Raw genomic sequence first — 20830 nt, forward strand, 5'->3', positions numbered from 1 at the left:
TCAAACCTACAGAAACCAATTCTGTGGCTGTTCCCATTCCAAGTGTGTCCAATTACATTAAGCAGAGAGAACTCATGCATATACTCTGCAAATACTTTTCTTATTGATAACTAATTTTCATTTGACAACCTAGTTTGCTTTTCTGCTTTTCAAATGAGAGCTGGGAACAAATTTAGTCTGTAAAGGCATCCAGAATATCTCCCTAGTCTTATGTTTTAAATGATTATGTTATGAACTAGGCTTGCATATCAAATAACAGAGGAAATACCAAATGGGAAGGTATAGGGTTGTTCCACTCTCTGCTGCAAGATTTTACTACAGATTAACTACCCTCTAAGGATTTACAAAGCAAACTTAAACCTGAATGTTTCACATTATGCATTTGTTTTTTCATGTTTTTATCTCCTTTTCAGCAAAAAATCTTCTCTGTGAAAATCATGGATTTCTAAGGTCCAAGGCAGGGTGTAGGGAGTTGGATAATGAATCTTTTCCCCTTGTTTTTCATAACTGACACACCCATTACTTTCAAATTGGTGCCACTGATTTGTTGCATTAATACATAGTAACTGCCATAACCTAACATTGTGAAACATGAGGAACTTTCACAAGCTGCAACTTTATTCTGGTCCTATTATTAAAGATATTTTGTTTCACAGTCTTGTTTTAATTGGCACGAATTCCTCAGAAACCTCCGTCTGTGTTTTAAGGAGTCTGCCATTTTTCCTCTTCCTGAGGTCCTTCCCTCATGAGTTCAATTTCAGAAGCTTTCCATACCCATTAAAAACTAAAAATAAAACCCCTCATCCAGGGCTCTGATACTTGTCGGAAAGCAACCGAGCAGCAGTCCAGGAAAATAAGGCAAGTTCCTGCAAACTTGGAAAACTGTGAGTGGAAGACTGAATTTTTGTGACAGCTACAAGACAGGGACAGAGCAAAAAAATCCCTCTGAGCAGTGCCAGTTCCCCTTCCCTGACGTGCCAGCCCTACTCATTACACTCAAATGGGGCAGCAGAGCACAGGAGAGTGGCAGCAGGAATTCTCCTGGGCCTCCAGGGAGCTTTCACACAGGCCTCAGCATCACTGCTAGCCTTAATTAAAGTTTTAAATAACAACCAATTGAGTTTGAGTAAAACAACCCCATTTGTGCAGGGTTTCTCTCTACCACACTTTTAACCTTCGTCACCTTAATTATGTCCCACTAGATAGTAAAGACTTTTACAGTCATCTGCCTGATGTTACTGCAAAAAAAAAAAAAAAATTAAAAATCTATGTTTCAAATACATTTATAAAACTTCTTAGCATTATTTGACCTACTCTGAGAAAATCCATTTCAGAAGGGATTTTAGACAGATTATATAACCTTTGTTTTTCCAATAATACGCTCAGAATTGTATTTCAGAAGATCCCTTCTGCCATAGCAGACTGGGGCAGATTTTCAAAAGACATAAACCCACTGAGAGCTGCCTTGATTTCTTACCAAAAAAAAAATTATAAAGGGAGTGAAGGAAGAAATATCATTTTGCACGGTGAAAACATTTTCTGATACCTAGATTGAAATAGTTTCCCTTCAGAGGGCACCTATGCGTGCAGCAGCTCCCTCCAAGCCCAGCACCAAGGTGCCCTCAGTGATCACCAGCAGGGAAGGAAGGCACCGCTGTGCCCTGGCTCCCTGCAGAGCTGCCAGCACTGCCCAGGGCCCGAGTGCAGCAGCACTCTGAAGGGGCCCTGCCCAGCCTCACCTGGCCAGGCAGGCCCTGCTCAAGGCCCGGCTCTCCCTTCAACCTCTGCTCCATCAGTCCTTGCCCAGGTCTCCTCAGAGAGGTAGGTGCCTTTGCCCAGGCACAGCCTGCCCTTCCACGATCCCTCCCCCTGGGACTCCCTCCCAGCCCGAGCCTGGCTCTGCCCCGGGGTGGCTGGGCTGGCTCTGACCCCGGGCTCTGTCCCTGCTCTGACCCTGAGCATGACCTTGTCCCTGATCTTGCCTGACAAGCTGGACCCTGCCTGCCCCCTCCTTGTGACACTGGGGCACAGGTACAGCCAGGCAGGCTGCAGGGGCTGAAGTGGGGCAAAGCAAGGCCAGGTCACAAGGAAACACAAATCTCTGCAGACCTTGGCCACCCTTCTATCAAACCTTCCTGGCTGAATGCTTCACTGCAAATATGAAGTGAGTTACATATTTATGTGTAAGGAATGCAAACCTTCTATTTCCATATAAATCCCAAATGAAATCAATGAAAAGGGGTATTTTATCTTGCTTTTATTTTATACTAAAACAAATAAAGGGTGACAATAAAAAATAACTAACTTGCACAGGGTGATTTTTCTTTTTTCCCCAAGATGCAGGAGATTTTAAGTGAAGTATCCAGATTTAAATAAAAAGCAGTGAAAGAAGAGTGTAAGCTACAATATTCATTGGTAGTTCCAGATTTGACTGGTCAACAAACACAGTTGAACCTTTTAGGCAATGTTTAGAATTGAGAGGAATAATGCATTGTTTTTATGAAGTTCTCCTTTTACTACAGTTCTCTTGCAGGAGAATATTACAGAAGCATTGCTGTTACTCCTTTTAATGAAGAGTGAAATCCAGAGCATGTGTTTGGTTTGTTTTATGTTCCCTGATGTGCAGCATTTTTTCTTTCTTCCCAAGATTTTATTTTGGCCGCAGAATCTCATTAACATCTAAGAATTGTTTGTATTTTGGCTTCTTTTCTAAGTAGGCTCTAAACATGAAATGAGAAACAAATGAACAGAGGAGATGGCAATGACGAATAAACAAAAATGCAGGAGGGAAACGCTCCAGTTAGCTGGAAGGAAGCATTGGTGAGTCTCCCATTGCTGTAAATCAGGAGAATGCAGTTTCCCTCTCCTGACCCATAGGAGAAATAAACTTTCCAGCAATTAGAGCTGTCAAAGAATCAGTCATGTGAAATGTTTGCAAGAATCTTATCTGCTCCCATCAATCCCATTTTGTTGCTAAGTTCAGTAAGGTTCACCAGATTTACTCTACTGATTAATGGATGCTGTTTGGTGGAACTCTGCTGCTTTAATGCAGGATGACATCTTTAGAGAATTATGAGACAGGAAGCAATCTTTCTACAAATGCACATAAAAATATCACAAAAGTTTGTCCAGACTCTCTATAGGCAAAAGAGGTTAAAGATCATATAGAAGTCAAAGTATGAAACTTAAGTTAATTGTCTTATTTATGCTCAGGATAGAGCAATAAATGCAAAGACAGGCACAGACAAAGTAAGACCAACCAGCTTCACTTTGCTACTACAGATTTCAACCTGTAATCTTTTCCATTGAAGTGGGTGAAAATTTCTGCTTCTCTCAAGACTGAGAATAGATAGATGGTGTTTAGACCTATTTCCCATACAAGGAACAAGAGCATACACTTTTCAGAAAAGAAGTGTTTGTTTCCCAAGAATTAATTGCTTTTCCTCCCTTCCTTTCCAGAGCACACATGGTGGCCACACACCTTGTTGGTGAAACATACACTCAATGGACTCTGATACCTGTTTATCAAAATACCCCAAATCAAGAACTGCATTGTCTTAGGAACATGAAGGGGTTTTTAATTACATATATAAAAATTCACTGTGTGCAGAAACCAACACCAAGGAGGTCAATGCCATGGGGCGAAACAGGTGGCCCATAAAATACAGAAATACATTGTGGGAAAACAAGACTGGAGAACAGGCAAGAAGGCAGCCAAGTGTTATTTACAGGGTAAAGCAACATAAAGCCCACCCCTGGGAAGGAAACACAACTCCTACACACAAATTTGTATATGCTCTACAGATTTTTCAAGTGCATATATGTAATATTGCTGAAGTCACATTTAGGGAAAGTAATGATATAATCATCTAGTTCAGAACCACAGAAACTATTAATGATAATATAGGCAACTAGCATGATTTCTGCATCCATTAAAACTTTGCATGGTCTCAGTAAAATAAGAAGACACAAAATCTTTTCACCATTGCTATATTAGACCATGTGCTTTTCTCAAAACAGTGTTACAGAATACCCATGTCAAATTATCCTGAAATTGAACATCTGCTGCCAGCAAAGACAATGGTAATTTTTTATGTTGCTGTGGTTTTTTCTTGATGTTTTACTAGTTAACCAAGGCTATATTGTAATAGCTCATGCATCCCATCAATCCAGACAGGGAAGTCTGATCTATCCCTTGCTGAAAGAGGAAGTATGTGCCTAACCAATCTCTGACAAGCTTCTGGAAATCTCTACTTGCAGCATGTGCAACTGTACACATGAAGTGTTTTCAAAGTGGATTCAGAAAAGGCCTTCTCTTCCAGCTGTAACTAAGTTTGAACTCAACCATTTCAAAGTTCCAAAAGTTATGATAAGTTCTTTTACCTCTTATTTCTAGGCATGGCTGAAATGTCAAAATACAATGGGAAAGACTGTTCTGTGGTATTTCCAGCTGGGACTTGAAGTAGGCATGTAATAAATCTCACAAAGAAGGTCTGTTCTTGTGAGATTTCCACCACAGTTTTGCAGACTCAAGAGGTTTGAACAAGCTTTTTTAAAGCATTTGAACTTTTGGCTGCTTATCTGAACCATTTGTGGCTGCCCATCGCTGATCTATGCTTATTGCTGAAGTGTGGTTTGGCTTCAAGTACTTTTTAAGGAATTGTTTTGGGAAATGACACATGCAAAGCCCATACACCTGGGAATGACCATTTCTATTCCATGACAGAATTCTTTTCTTGTTTTTCAACAGAAACACACTCCTCTGCAAAGAAAGAGGAATTTCTGCTCCTAAGCTGCAGCTCTTTCAAGGCACAAGAAGACAGCTAATGGCCAAGAGCCTGACCTTGCAAAGCTGTTCACTGCTGCTGTACTTCACTGCCTGCCCCTGAATGTCTCAACATCCCAGTTATGAGGTATGTGTGAATCTTAGGAGATCCTGCATGTATCACCTCAAATCTACTTTCTTCCTGAAATAAGCTTTTTCTTACATCCTCTTTGTGAATCAAACTCCAAACCCACTCCTGGCAGAAGTAATGGTGAATAATGCCAACTACAGTAGCAAGCATTTGGAAGAAATTAATCTGTACACTTATATAAACTGAGAAGGTAACAAAATCCATTCTTTACTCTCCAGCCCTAAAAAGTCTGTGGCAAAAAAAAAACCTTCAACATTTTCCACATTACCTGCTTCACTTCTACGTCTCATTTAACACGTATAAATAAGCATAATAACATTCTACAGTTATAACCTTCAGCTCAAAAGCTGCTTTTCATTCTGCAGAGGGCTAAATATCAATGTAAAATAATCAAGAGGATGGTGCTAGAGTTTTCACTGCAATGTCTGTGCTTTATGTGGTGGAACTGCACTGGATGATAGCAGCTGGGCAAAATGATGTCTTTGAGGGTATAATGGATTTAACAGCACTGTACAAAGAACAGATCTATGAGGAAAAAAAAAAGGCAGGAAAAAAAAAAGCACTGCCATTTCCCTACAGCAAAATCTTTGCCCTTTGCACCTAATACCTCTGCTTCTCCAGGTATCATTCTGTCCATACTATGCAGGAGCATACACAGAAGAAAAGTCACTATGATGCAGATTAAATAGTCTATATTATTGTTTTCTTTAAAGAATCTATTTGAGCTGAGGGCTGAAAATTTAGCAGATCTTGTAACAAGAGTCTGATCAGCCTTTTAAAGTTCTGTGACACAGCAGGTACCTGCCCTGCTTGTTAAGTTCCTGCTTCATCTTGGCATCTAAACCACGTGGAAAATATTCTGAGTGTCCAAACTAATGCCTGGCCTGTGAGCCTGACATTCCTGGCTCTCAGAGGTACTGTCACAAAGTGGTCCAAACAATGAAATCATGAAGTTATGAATGTAATCTTACAGCTTCACTGATAAATTATGTTATTTGTCTGTCAAAGCAAAGACAGACTGAAGGCTGAGCTTGCCTACAGATGAAACTGATAAGCAAGCATCCACAAGAGGGACCAAAATATCAGGCTTTTCTTAGCCCACGTTTGTAGCCCATGTTTTTTCTCAATGAAAGCATATAAATATCACCACTGAACAACAACTCTGAGCCCAATCACAAAACAAGTTAAATCACTACTGGTTTTCCTGCTTTCATGCAGAGAAGCTGACTCATTGGAAGAAAATTAACCCCAACATTCATATTCACAAAATACAAGAGCCTGAATCAAGTATGCATCACTTTATGAAGTTGTTCTCCTCTTTTCATGCCTATGAGATAATTGGTTTATGGACTGAACCTAAACCCAGACAACAGGCCTCAAATCTATATCCCTTAAAAAACCAGTGGGGAAACTTTTAAGAGTCTGAATCTCAAGACTCAGCACTAAGCAAGAAGAATAATAAATCTCAGCACACTCTACATTTTGGAAAGTTCAGACTCAGAGCCAATTCTAAGTCTGGACATTTGGCCATGAATGCACAGGCTTGCCCTTTCTATGCATTCTTGTATCTTAACAAAAACTCAAGAAGCCCTTGGGATTATTATTTTTCTGCTGGCTTTTGCCTGTTTAAAAGACCAAGACTAAACATGGAAAATAAGATTACTCCTTTTATGGCTGTACCGATGTGTATTTTTAAAATTCTGATGCTCTTGTTTTAGAAGGTTTGGCAGCATAAAGATAGAGAAGCCTTACCCTGTCACTCCATTCTGTAAGGAACCAGCTCTTGGCACAGGGGCCCATGTCACAGTTCTCGATGTCATTTGGCCGCAGCTTCATGTTACATTCCTCATCATCAACAATGTCCCCAAGGTTGCTGACACACTTCACATCTCGAGTCCTCTGCCCCACTCCACAAGGTACTGAACACTGTGACAAAAGGGAGGCTGCATTAGGACTCTGCGCAAGGACTGCAGTGGTTTACCAGGGAGCTGGGATCATACAGTTCATTCATTTATTCCTGCTAAGATATCTTTCTGGTTGGGAAACCAATGGTCGTAGTCAAGCAGGGATTTATTGAACTAAGATTTGCTTATTTCCCAGGTTTTTAATATTCCACTTTGTTTTAAACAGAACCAAATTAATGTTTGATTAGTGATACCTGGAGGAAAATTCGTATTCTTTCTGAGGTGTTCTACCCCAAATGAATGGATCCTACTTACTGAGGTCCACTCTGTCCTGATCTGCCACTCGCTGCAGATCTTGAGCTGGCAGGTGCTGGTGGTGTCAGGCTTCTCCAGGTGCTGGCAGCGGTACTGCTGCACTGTCAGCGTGCGGTTGGCGTAGATCTGCCGGCACAGGATCTGCCGGTGCTGCATTCCCAGCCCGCACGTTTTGCTGCACTCAGACCACTCCCCTATATCCCAGCTGAAGTGAAAAAAAAATAGGATATCTTTGTTCCACGAAGAATTCTCTAACACTGATCTTAACAGAATTGAAATGACATGATTCTTCTGCTGGTCCAGAATCCTATAAAATCCCACTTCAGTCTCTGTGTGTGCAGCAATCCCTTAGGAGGCACCATCACACACTTGCTTACACAGCCTTCCTGCAGAGGCTGGTAATTACGAGCTGGATACAGATTGCACAGTTCATGGTCTCAAGACATATTACAAATGTTGCTCAAGCCTGTATCAGCTGCTTGGTTTTTAAAAGAATCTGTCTACAATATATATTACTCCTTTAAAGACACTTCTGAAAATATTTAATATGTCCTGTATTTTTCTGCAGAAAAGACTCTAAAAGACAACGACACAAAAATCACAAAATGCATCCAGGCATTCATTCATCAATAAAACTGAAATAGTAAATGATAAGCAATGAACAAATATAATTAACTTTAGAGACTGAGAAAAATTCTAGATAGATCCTTGTCATTCCAAAATTTCACTGGATTTATTCAGTCACCTTTGTATAAATATGTTATTTTCAGTTTTTTCTTTACAAGCATGAAGACACAGACACACATTTAAAGGAAGTATCTAAAATGTTTCCACATTTTATTTCAGAAATCTTGTGTTTAGAAAGTCAAACTACTTTCCTACTTAGAACAGCCCCCTTGACATGCAAGATCTCAATGATACTGGGATATTTCACTCAAGTTATAGTATCTTACAAAGCAGGACATGGGAAGAGGTTGCAGGCCTCCTCTTCTGGAATGGGTTTGGTGCTGCTGTCACAGTAACCCTCGGGTACCTCCTCATGAGTGATTCTGTTGACGCAGTGGAAAATTGGGTACTGAGATCCTGAAATTAAACAGTCAATGAGGTAAAAAACTGCAAAACACTCTGCAGCAATAACAGCAGCATCCAACATTGATGCAGAAAGGAAAAGCGTAAATTGACAACAGGAAATACAGACAAAGGTTTAATCCAACATTTCCAAATGTAAGAGCTGACAGGATGTGGTAACAGTTTCTGCACTGTCCAAATTCCAGCAGATCTATTTGCTCAGTCATCTTAAATGGAAATCTAGGACAAGAGATGGTGGCAGTTCTCACGGGAAGCATTTTCAGTTGGTAAAAAAAAGATAATTAAGTCTTTTTCTAAGCCAAAGTTTTACAAACGTGGTTTGAAATCTCTCAGGTTTTCATCAAAACTGTTAATTTAGCCTCCCTTTTCTTTAGGTAGCACAAAAATAACTTATTGCTTCTTCTTGCAACTTGGAATTTCCTAAGGTCATTTAACTTCGGTGGACCTTAAAAAAATAATTAAAAACCATCATCTCTATTTCTGCATGAAGAAATAAAGTAGAAGAAAGTGGAAAACATAGAGGAAAGAAAAAGGCAGAAAGTGTCCTATACTGAATGATGCAAAATGAAAACAAAGCCTTAAATAGTACAGATTTTTTTTTCCTGATTTTTCCACTCCTTTCTTTGTCAGCCTGTATAACCTAGTTTGGCTTGAAATGCCTTAGGGCCATCAGAGAGTCAAGGGCATCTGATCAAGATCACAAGAAATGTTCATACAGTCTCAATAGTCTCAGGATCCAGCTCTTAAGATCCAGTTTCTTTTGAATTTAACTTAATCAGAACATGCACACATTCTGCATATAATGGGAAAAGAGACACTTATTTCTGGCAGCTCTGTTGCTAAATTTCATGGATTAAATAGGAGGCTGAAATTAATTTTTTTATTTTAATTATTTTTAAGTCCTACAGTTTTGCTATCTTCATTTTGACTCAGATTTTATTAATATCACTGCCAAGGGTGACCAGATCTCTGCAGAAAGGACAAGAACCATGTGCCAATGTTGATCGAGGCCACAGCATACACAACCAAGATTTCTATAATGGAAAGGAAGAACACATTTACCCTGATGTGTTCCTGCAACTGCACCATAAATTACCTGATTTGGATACTGAAATTCACCTCGAATATGGAATTCAGTCACTCAGTAGTTGATGCAGACTGATTACTGCCAGCCAATAATCAGACACAATTATGGATTCTGCCTAGATGACTTGTACTAAAAGCACAGTGTGCTTAAATGCCAACTAAAATATTTTTCTCCACAAAAGGGCTGACCTAAGGAAGTCTGAATTTTACTGGTAGTATTTTAGCTCTAGTACTTTCGCAGTAATTTCTCCAAGGAGTTTTCTTTCTTTTTTTTTTTTTTTTAACTGAGAAGCAGTTTTGATTGCTATCAATATTGCTGGATTTTTTCAGCTGTCTGTAGCTATAACATGCACACCCATCTGGCCTTGGACCAAATTTACCAAGTGTCTTCTCAAACTAATTTGGAAGCAAATGTTCTACATGTATATGAACTGGTGACAGTCAGCTGAGCTCCCACACTGGTACATGTTTATTTTAAACCTCTGCAGTTTTATGGTATGGTGGTGGGTGGCTATGCTTAGTACAAAAGATTTCACTTTTACCATCACAAAAACTTATTCTTCCAAGTAGTTGCTTCTGTTCTGCATTATTGAATCTGTGGTCACTGTGAATGTCTGGCAGCAAAGCCTAATCTCTGCAGTATATGCAAGCACTTTATGAACCACTTCCCAAAAGTTCACCAGGCTCTTTCCATCCCTTTTCCTTCCCACTTCTTCCCTGTTAAAACCTCAGACTTCTGTAGTCACATCAGTGCTGCCCCAGCAACATCCAGTGAGACAAAGATACGTCTGATGAAATGCCTGTGAAACCTTCCCAGGAAGGTCAGAAAACTGTTGATAAAGACACAAAAAGCACGGTGGGTGTATCTGACAAAGCTGGAGAGGCAAAAGGAATGGTAAAGAATGCCAAAGGATGTTGAGGAAAGTAGCTGTGTATCAAGGGCATGGGAGAGAGCAGCTTGCGATAAATGCTGAAATATTTCCTTTCAGAGGCAAATGCCATATCTTTCCTTATAATTTCCATGCTTTCTATTTCTAATTTTGCTGGTTTTACTGATTTAAACATAAGCACAGGTAACAGCAGTGATGTGACCTTTGGTTGTAAGAGAACAGAAAACAGCAGGTTTGACAATGCCTTGTGCATACACAAAGCACTTACCTTTCCCACATGTAGTAGTGCACTCAGTTTTTCCAACCTGTTTCCAGTTGTGTTCTCGGTTTTGTCTTGGTGGTTGCATAGCAGGCACCTGGTTTTCTGGCTGATGAGAAGGAAATCTTCCTGGCTGAATAACTGGAAAAGTTCCAGCTGACTGTCCAGTGAGAATGTCTGTCTCTCTATGCAAATCCTCATCCTCATGACCTGTACTTTCTGGCATTCCTAACTGACCATTCAACGGCTCCCCTGATGATGGACAATAACAGAAAAGTAAAATAATGAGCCTATTAGTCTATGGTATGATTCTCTAATAATTAGAACTGGAGAATCACTAAACCTGGAAGCAGCTTTAATCTGCTATGTAAAGACTGCCTAATAGTGACCTGCAAAGATGGTGTTGTTTTAAACTATGATAACCAAGTCTTAGCCAGCAAGTACATTAAAAACTAAAAACTGAAGAATCTCCAAAGACAACGTAGAGTTAATGCACCCAGTGTCAAAATTTCCCAAAGCATTTTTGTTTTGTTCCATGCTCTGCATTCTGTGCCTCCCCATGTCACAGCGCAGCCGCTCCTCATTATGAACATACCAAACACTCAGAAATTTGTCAAAGCAAGTCACGAACATTAAAGCAAGGACCAAATTCACTTGCAAAGTTTCTCCTGTCTTTCAGAATTTCCTAGGTGTACACACAGCACATACCCACAGCTCAGGCAGGAGCTGCCCACACTGTTGCTTGGGAAGAGAACACTGTTTGATCCTCTCCAGTTGCAAGAGGAAAGGGGAACTGTGGAGGGTTGTTTTAAATTATCTCAGAAAGAAAAACACTCTGAAAATAAAGATCATGTTCTATTTAATTTCTGAGACATGGTTACAACACTTCTACTCAAAGCAGTAATCTTCCCAGCTAAAGCATAATAAACCCTGCCAGTTTTAATTCACTGAAGTTTTACTAAATCTATGGTGAGTTCTCATTCAACATGTAGGGTGACATTCTGGGCCTCTCCCACATCAATGACAGCATTTACACTAATTCATTGGTATGAATTTCTCCATTAGCTGATTAAGTAGCAAAAAGTGATAAAAGGAAATGGTGGCATTTTACCTGGCCTCCTGTGAGCAAGCAACTGAGGACTAATGACATTGTCTCCTGGAATGATATACTCATAATGTATACCCGGGTTAGGCTGCTGATGAATCATCTAAAAAGAAAACCAGCCATACATTGAGTTCTTCCACTTGTTATGTCACTAATACTTAAATATCAACTTAAACTGATCAGCTACATAGCATTATTTATCACAGGTTGGGATAGAAGCAATGGTTAATGACTGTCTCCAAAAAGTGCAAAAAGAAGAAAATACAAGTTACTATTTGCAAAGAAGAAAATGCAAGCTCCTGTGTTTGCAAACTGAGCTAGTTTTTGATGGCAGAGAAACTGTTTGTCTAAATCTTCTTTGAAAAACCTAAGACTGCCATGCTTGGGCCAAGGTGTGCTGTGGGCTGTGGCAGCCACAGCCTCCCCCCTTAGCAAGGGGAGCAGCAGAGGCTCACACCAGGCCTCAGCAGCAGAAGAGATAGTCCTAAGGTCATCAAAAGACTTTCAGATAGCAGGGACTTGACAGATGCCTGAGGAAACAAAAGCAAAGAAGAAACAGAAAATCAAACCATCACAAGCCCCAGCCCTACACAAGCAGCCTACTGCACTTTTCCAGGCTCCCCAGCAGCTCAGGGGACACCTGCAGACAGCACACACACACTGCTCTGTGCCCATCACAAAGCTGCTGCTCCCTCCAACACCTGCAGCTCCCTCAGCACCCCATGGAGCCCCAGCAACCCACCAGCTCAAACTGGGGCTGTCCTGCTGCCCTGCCCAGGAGCACTGCCCAGCAAAGATCAGGGAGCAGATCCCAAAGGCCCATGGACCTGCTGCAGCAGCAGCTGAAGATCACCCGCAGCCCTCCTGCATCCTTCCACATTCATCTTCAACTGAACCAAGATGCCTTACTGAACACAAGTCTATCAATGTGTTCTTTATGAAACACAGGCAGGAACCAGAAGGTTTCCTCCTTTAAATGTGAAAACGAAGCTCAGGGTTTTCAGAATGCTGCTGCACAAGCCCACATGAGCTGACAGGAGCGTGACTCTGACAGTCACTGTTACACTGGCTGTGCTTGTTTAGGCAGTTGGGCATAACAGGACCTGAGAAAGATACAACTTCAGGACAGCTTTTATAAACTGTCAGCAGCACACTCCATTCCCAACTGAATCCTACTGCACTGCTGCTCTGAGCCTGAGCACACCCACACTACAAACACAGGGGTGTCGTGAGCTGACAGTTCCACCACTTTAGCTCTGATTACTTCAGTACTGCTACTACTGACACATATGTTCTAGCCTGAACTCTCTGTGGAGATTAGTGGGATAAAAGCCTCAGACTACACTCAAAGTATCTTTGAAAACCAAACCAAATCAATCCAGAACACAAACAAACAAAACCCCAAACCAACAAACCCACAAGCAAACACCACAGCTACCTCTGGCTTTTTGGTTCTCACCAATGAATCTCATGGTTGCATGCACCTAGAAGTAAAATATCTTGCTATCCTAATGGCCCAGTGACCCAGGAGAGGACAACTAATGCTTCAAGGCATCACTAAATTCACATCTATTAATACCAGCTAAGAATTCAGACTTCTGTTTTAACTTATGTCAAAATCACTCTTTCCTTTGCCAAATATAATAGCTGTTCCTCTAAACGCTGTTCCCCAGAGAGTATTCACTTTTCTGAACCAGCTAATAATGCACTGCCTGCAATATTTTTTTTTTAAGGTTGGGTCCTTCCAATATCACTTTCTTATCCAAAAAATACACCCTCTTTGTGGTCCTGAGAGAACCTAGAACTGTGAACTAACTTCCCCTTCCAGAGCCAGGACCCTGTTCTTTAGATGGTTCCAGGAACAACTTCCCACTGGTCCCCATGTGATGGTTTTTCCATCGTATTTCTCAAAACAACTGACAGGCATATTTTAGACAGAGCTTAACTGATGAAGTCCCTAATTAGCATATTGTTCCAGCTTTCCTGCAGGAAAATACCTGAAATGATAGAACAGTTTTGCTTAGACTTAGTGGACCTAAGTCTTTGTAGCAATGTATACTTCACACTTGGACAGAACTTGCATCTCTTTTTCTTGTTCCTTATAATCTCCTGTAAATCAGAAAGCTTTTCACTTTGTATTTCAGAGTGGAAGAAAGACAGCATGATCTCAGAAAAACAGAACAGAAGCCATTTGGAGTTCCCACAGTATATTAAAAAAGAGACTAAACTATCATTTTATACTGAATTGTAGTATTCCTCCTATCAACCAGAAACATCTCTGGTGAGAGTCCTGTCAAATCACAAGTGGCAAACCACAGCAGCAGCCACAGAGCAAAGCTGGCAAAGCTACACCCATCATGGCACTCCCTTTCTTACACTCCCTAAGCCTAAACCAAAACATTACAATAACAAACATCAAAACAAACATCAAACATCAAAACAAGGCTTTTTTATGATATTACTTTGGAAATGTTTAATTTGTTTCCTAAGCCATTTCTCCCTGGGTCATTACCTACTAGGCATTAATTGGCTGAACATAAAAACTCAGGGCCAAGCCTCAACTCACAAACCCTGCAACCTCACGAAAACACAAACATCTGAAAAACACAGAGTCTACATTGCACAGTTTAGGAGCCCAATTGTTTATTTTTCCAGGCTTTTCCCAGTCATTCATTAAAATCAATTGGAAAAGAAGTCTGGATCAGTTAGACTTGATGATCTTGGAGGTTTTTTCAACCTTAATGACTCTAGTGTTAGCATAATTACATTGCTTTATTAGACACCATATAGCAGATGGGGAATAACTTTGCCAACATCTAACTTTTCCCAACTTAGTAATCACGGTAGTTACTAATTTTTCTATGAAATTATCCAGCACATTCACTTTTCTACCTTGCATTGCTCTCAAGGACAAAAAGCCTGTATGAAAGAATCATATATTCAGTTAATTTATTTTTTTCAATAAATGAATTTTACTGTGTGGGAGTGTATAATCTCAGAAAACACCATTTATCTTGGAAGAAGTTGTAATCAATTCCATTTATGTTTTTTATTTCAGTATGATGAACTGAAAGCCCATCCCATCTGAAGTAAAAAGCTTTCTCAATATTTCTCCCTTTTAGACACAATTTGTCTTCTGTCTTCCTTTCTCAAACAGCCATTAGCTATAGTCTCCCATCACAGCTTCTTATTAAAACTGCCCTGATTCAAATCCTACATTCTATAGGTTTATGGACTTGTTTCTTTTAAAGGAAACTGAGATGGTGAGAGGCCTTGTCTGGCTCAACTATTTGCTTCTTCACTGCAGAATTAGACTATACCAAATTTGTTTCAATAGGAAAGTATCCAGAAAAAATCCAGTTCACAAAAGAAAAGCCTTGAACATTTGTATGCCTTATTTCTACTTTACTGAGCAAGCTCAGTTGGTTTTACTGGATCATTTAAGTCTGAGAGAAAAAGGCTTGATGCAGATTTCCTATGATCAGGAGCAAAACGGATACCACAGCAAACAAGTGTAAAATATCAAAACTAACATTTCAAAATGAAAGCAACAAAGCGTTGGTACTGAATACCACTTTAGTGTTGCGTGTTAACCACAAACTGAACAATTTCTTTTCCATCAGAAAGAATAATTTAAATACTAACTCACATAGACATCAAGGACTTCATTTGTTGGCCCATCAGCCAGAAAGGACTCCCCTGCAGTGCTGGAGATCTCATTGGGGCGTCTGTAGGTGAACATTGTGCCACCTCCCTCGTACCTGCCCGGCCGGTCGATGGCCCAGTTGCCGTTGATGATGGAGCGTCCCGAGCGGCTCCGCAGGGCTGCAGGGGACACAAACACAAGCACGTGGTCACAGGAGAGCCCCTTCCCACACTGCTGCCCAGCCAGCTCCCCACAGCTGCACAGAACACTCTCAGTACTCCTGATGCCAGGCAACCAAGCTGGTGAAAAGAACAGTTCTTATTAGTAAAAAACTCAACAAATCAAGCACAGACCAATCTTACAAAACTGTGTCTCAACCCTTTGTATGTTTATGCTGTAGGAAAAGAAAGAAAAATCAAAGACAGCTTGGAAGCCTTTTCCAACAGTTTCTCCCAGGTGGCCATGTGACTCTCAGCCAGCCAGCAGCACACACAACACAGACAGATGCCAAGGAAGTGGTTTTCCTGCACTTTCTTCCCATTGCCTGGACTATTTTGTAATTTAGGCAGAACAAGTCAGAGAGTCAGATACACAAAACCAGTGCATTACACAATGCAGAAGGACCAAACAATGAAGGAGCACATGAGTACCCTGAGTTGCCAAATGTTCCTGTAATTCTTCATGATGCCCTTTGGCTGGTCCCTCCACTTCCTTTTCAGAACAAGTTTGTCAGAACATCTGCAGAGTCCTGACCTGCAGCACTGCTTGGAGTGCTGAGCATTCTGAAAATGCTCTGTAGGATCACCTGCACAAAGAAAGTGACCAGCCAGGGACTGATAAAACATGGATTCAGCGTCCCGCTGGGCAGTGCCATTGTGATTATGGGCTAGACACTGGTTTGGTGACATAGGAGCCTCTGTTCCTCCTCATTCCCATTTTCTTTATCTGTCTATGTGACTATAATTTTCAGTCCTTAAGGTCAGAAACTTCTGCCACATATATGCATAATTTATGCAATATTACAGCTGCATTATTTTAAATCAATCAATCAATCTAGAGAGGCTGAAACACTATCAGACATTGCTTAAGTACACAGGAATGACAGAACCTGTTCTCTAAAGGCTCTACTCACAGATTTTCAATTTTATTACAAAAGAATTTTCTTTTAAACAAAATCTAGTAATACCCTTGGCTGTATCTTGGTTGGTAATTTACTTTTTAAAATAGAAATTCAAGGTACCAGCTTCGAACTTAAAAAAATTTAGGATCAAGGACCCAGTCTTCACCCTGTTTCAACAACAGTGATACTCAGTTAAACTGCTCTCAGCATTACACACAACTATTTATGCTACAAGGAAAAACTTACATGCATGGCCTAAATGATGGGAAATTAAATTTGTGCTACTAATTCCAAAGTAATACACATTAGAGTCAAAACTCTTGTTTTTTTGTACATATTCCAGACATCTGAATTAACTTAACTAATCAACAGAAGCAGTCTTTGTGCTTTGCTGCAGGACTCAGAACAGAATGTCCCAGGAGAAGGGACAGTGACACTCCCTTGTCTTGTTAGGTTGTAAAATACAAAATCTTCTGACTTGGAGAGGTTGCTGCTGACTACTTAACTATTTATAATTTGCTTAATATTGATGAAGTATTTTTATAAAAGCAAAAATGTCAATGAATTTAATGCCTTTGGATCAGACCCTGAAAATGTAATCACACAATTTGAACTTTTATTTTACTTAATGCTACATGTTTATTTTCCCAAGAGCTGCCATACATCCACTTGCTTCCTAGGTCTCATTACTGACATGCCAACAAAACAACCTCTATACTGTGGACATTACTTGAAAAATATTTCATAAAACATCAGCTATGGAAACGGCTTCATCATCCCTCATATTGTGCTGAGAGGAAAAATTGCAGCTCAAAAAATATTGCACACAGCCTAAACAGGAAATCCAGTCACATTATTTGCTATTTATACCTTTTAACTTTTTAATTCAAACAACTATGGATTAAAAACTTCTGCAAAATGTATTGGAGACTGATTTTACATTGGTTTATTAATGTGGAACACTTCCTTAATTTTATGATCTGAGTATTTTATCTTAGATTGATGCTAAACAAATAAGATAAATGAATCATCAAGAGCTCAAGAAAAAAAAAGAGAGCTGGCTAAGATGAAATTGTTATTAATAATGAAGCTGTAGAAAGATGGCTGTCTGAAAAACTGAGTGCACATTAAACTTTCATTTCAAATCCATCATATGACACTTTTGAAAGAGGCCTCTCCATAAAAAGGGAAAATGTGCCTCTTTTATGTTTTGATCACTCTGCATCCACCACCTCAAGTCTGCCTCCTGAAAAATTTTTATGGTGCTAATATTTTTAGCCAAACCATGAAAGATTATGAGAAGCTTTGCCATTAAGTCCTCATGAGGAATTCCTCATACATGCTGTAGCTCATTTAATCTATCTTTCATCTTGGAAACAGCTTTTAACTAAAACTGTGCTGTTTACAGTGGCCCTCAATAACATTTTGCATGAGTGATATAGAGTCTTTAGGACACAATTCTGATTAACTTCTCCATATTAGCAGTTTGATATATATTTTAAGTGTCTTGCTGATTGACTCCTATTTTTCTAACCATATCTGAAGAGAAATACTTTAGGTGTGGTTGTAGTGCCTCACTATTTGCAGTACTTTTTCACCCAAAATAGGCACAGTACCAATAATGAAATTAAACTTCTTAAATCTGGCAACAGCACTAACATGCAGAGCAACAGAGTACATTTTTCTGTCCTAAGGCTTTTCTGTGTGGGAGAACAGTGTTCTAAGTCCTACAAAATTGCTTTACAAGCCCTATTAAGGCTGTAGACAGCCAGAATTGAAGTTCTTTCCCATACACATGAAGTGTCTCCTATCTGGTCCTGACCCACAGAGAGTGAAGCAGGGAGCAGTTCCTCTCTCTGGGAACAGCCTTGCAACTGTGGCCAGTGGGAATCCAGGTCAAGGCTTGGCTGCTGGAGTCCACTGCAAACGTCTCACTGGTGATTTAATCCAGGGAACCTGAACAAGCTGCAGATGCACTCAAGGTGCAAGTCAGAGACTGAAAAGACATCATAAAATGTTCTCTGATAAAGGTCCTCAACAAAAGCAACAGGAGAGTGGGTGAGATGGATTGGGCTCTTTCTCTCTGCATTTGCTTTGCAACTGCCAACTTCTTTTCCCAATCTTACTTTTACAGTCTTAATTTCTTTGTGTAAAGAAGGCAGGACCCAACTGAGGTTACAGTTTCTAAGTGGCAGTTTCAGAACATCAGCTCTTATAGGGCACAATTAGAATTTTGTCTAAGCCTAGTAAAAAAGCAGGGCTTGAATTCTTAGCAATGTGTTCCCTACCCTATGTCAGTAACATCAGGAAATAGTCTCCACTGGCAATAGCTGTATATCAAGGATTTAGAAATAACAAACAACATTCAGGACTGGTAGACTCCACCAGGGATACATTTCCAATGTAGCATGTGATATTTTAGCCATGCAGCTCCAGCTGAACCTGCAGATGATAGGATTTGTCTTAGTTACATTATTTCAGTAAGAATCTGGTTCTTGTATTTCAGGAGTTGATTGGACTGACTGCTAATGGCTCAGAACATGATAGCTGAGCCTTCTGGCACAGTTCAACTGCATATTAGTGAACCCAGCACAGAAACTCAGCACACATTTGGCAAAGGTCCTTTGGGTAGATAAATGCAATTGAATTATCTTCTAATCTAGACACTACTTCAGTCAGAAGGGCCAGATTAGTGAAATGCACATGTGTAAATACCCCACTTTTTTCTCCAGCTGGCATAACAAAAAGTGTTTTGTACCTCCTTGAACTCCTGTCAACTGCCAAGAATTGGAATAATTGTATGACAGCTAAACTAAACCAGCAGATTGTGACATCTCTGCAGAAAAGAGCACTCTATCTCACAAGAATTAAAAGCTGAAGTAGAAACTGCTTCTTTTGTTTGCTAAATAGCTTTTGTTCCTTGCCATGAAAACCTGGAGCTAATGAAAACTCCTAAGCTGTTTTGAATTTCGAGTGGAATTTCTCAAGAATTTTGGATGCTCTGTGTGGTGAAGTTAAACACTGTAACTCAAAACACACAGACTGAGCTGCAAAGCACTGCTGGGTCCCCTGCTTTAGACTCGAGTTGCTCTGGCCCTCTGTCTGATACTGCTGCTCCCTGGAGGCCTTTCAGACCTCCTGGCTGGTTTTGGGCTGGGCTGCCACAGACACTGAAATCCCAGGTGCACTCAGGTCTCAGTAAATGCTGACATTGGCATGGAGGAGAAATCTGCAATGGTTTCCCTGTCCTGGCAGCAGGGTGGAGCAGGAGCCCCCAGGGTGTTTGGGGCCAGGCAGCCACGGGCCCAGCAGGGCAGGCACAGCTCAGACCAAAGGAGATCAGGGCACAGAGACTCAAGAGCAAACAGAGACCAGACTAGGGGGGAGAAGATGGGCTTTGATTAATTTAGTGGCCTTTAGGGTAAGGATACAGGTGCTCTGATTAATTCAGAGCCCATTACAGTAAGCACACAGGCCACAAGCTAAAGCAGACAGATTGCCCATGCCCAGCCCTGATAAAATCATCCAGCTCTTCACTCATTCTCTCTTCCAAAATAAGTTGACAACAGCATGTAAACCTCAGTCTTTCACTTTAAACAACAATCATTTACTACAGATCCTGTGGAGCATTTGGTTGCTATGAAGAAAAATGACATGGACACTTGTGAGAGGTGGTCTCCATTTACCTGTGTTCACTCTGCCAGAAGAGGAAATCTGGCACAATAAGCTGGGTGGTCAGAGGAAAGCTGGAAATACAGCACTGGTATCACTTTCTCAGGCATTATCTTCTGGCTATAAAGGCTTGGAGCAGTATCACTAATGTTATTGTTTGTGTCAGTTCACACGTTTAAATATAAAAAAGATGTTCTGGGATGGAACTGATTTTGATATTTATTTGACAAAGCCATCAAACCATGTGGAACACACAACTGATAGCTGGAGGGAAGCCCAGAAATCTATGGACATGACAAAACCAGAAATCATCACATTTTATTGATGACTTTTATAGCTCCAAAACCAACAGAGAATATGACTGAAATATTTTACAAAAAGTAGCACAGGATCATTCCAAATACAGAGAGCATTTCAGAGTATCACAACTCATTCTACTGCTGCTATTTATTCCCAAGCTACCTACTAAGCTAATGAAAAAAAAAATTCTCTGATAAAACTACTCAGAGAAACACAGGGAAAAATTATGGGTTTGCAAGGTGTGAGTCTAACCTCAGATCATCAGATAACACTGGCTAATTAATGGCAGCATTTTGTCTGCAGCACAGATGAAACAATGCAGTCCAGATTCCAAATAGACAACAGAAGAAAATGAGTTTAGTATAACTAGTACAAACTTTGTCATTATTTTGCCATCAGGAACTGAAATTAAGTTTTTTCCAAGCATATGTGAGAAAGAATATATTAAAAAAAAGAAAGTTTCTCTTTTCTTTAGCAAGAAGTAACTTATTTTCTTCCCCCCTGCAGTGTGCAGCAGATCACTTGCAA

At 40.3% G+C, this 20830-nt stretch overlaps 1 protein-coding gene across 4 annotated transcripts in view; it reads right to left on the reverse strand.

Annotated features, from left to right (window-relative positions):
- Window positions 1-20830, reverse strand: part of THSD4 (thrombospondin type 1 domain containing 4) — a 227725-nt gene that overhangs the window by 14068 nt on the left and 192827 nt on the right. For all 4 annotated transcript variants that reach the window (XM_050978373.1, XM_030228342.2, XM_030228340.2 and 1 more), the window contains exons 9-14: window positions 15214-15389; window positions 11571-11667; window positions 10469-10711; window positions 8089-8218; window positions 7136-7340; window positions 6669-6842 (exon numbers count right to left, since the gene is read on the reverse strand). In XM_050978373.1, the coding sequence (XP_050834330.1) occupies window positions 6669-6842; window positions 7136-7340; window positions 8089-8218; window positions 10469-10711; window positions 11571-11667; window positions 15214-15389 (1025 nt within the window). The remainder of the gene's footprint in view (window positions 1-6668; window positions 6843-7135; window positions 7341-8088; window positions 8219-10468; window positions 10712-11570; window positions 11668-15213; window positions 15390-20830) is intronic.

The sequence above is a fragment of the Serinus canaria genome, chromosome 10 (assembly GCF_022539315.1).
Source record: "Serinus canaria isolate serCan28SL12 chromosome 10, serCan2020, whole genome shotgun sequence".
Taxonomy (NCBI): domain Eukaryota; kingdom Metazoa; phylum Chordata; class Aves; order Passeriformes; family Fringillidae; genus Serinus; species Serinus canaria.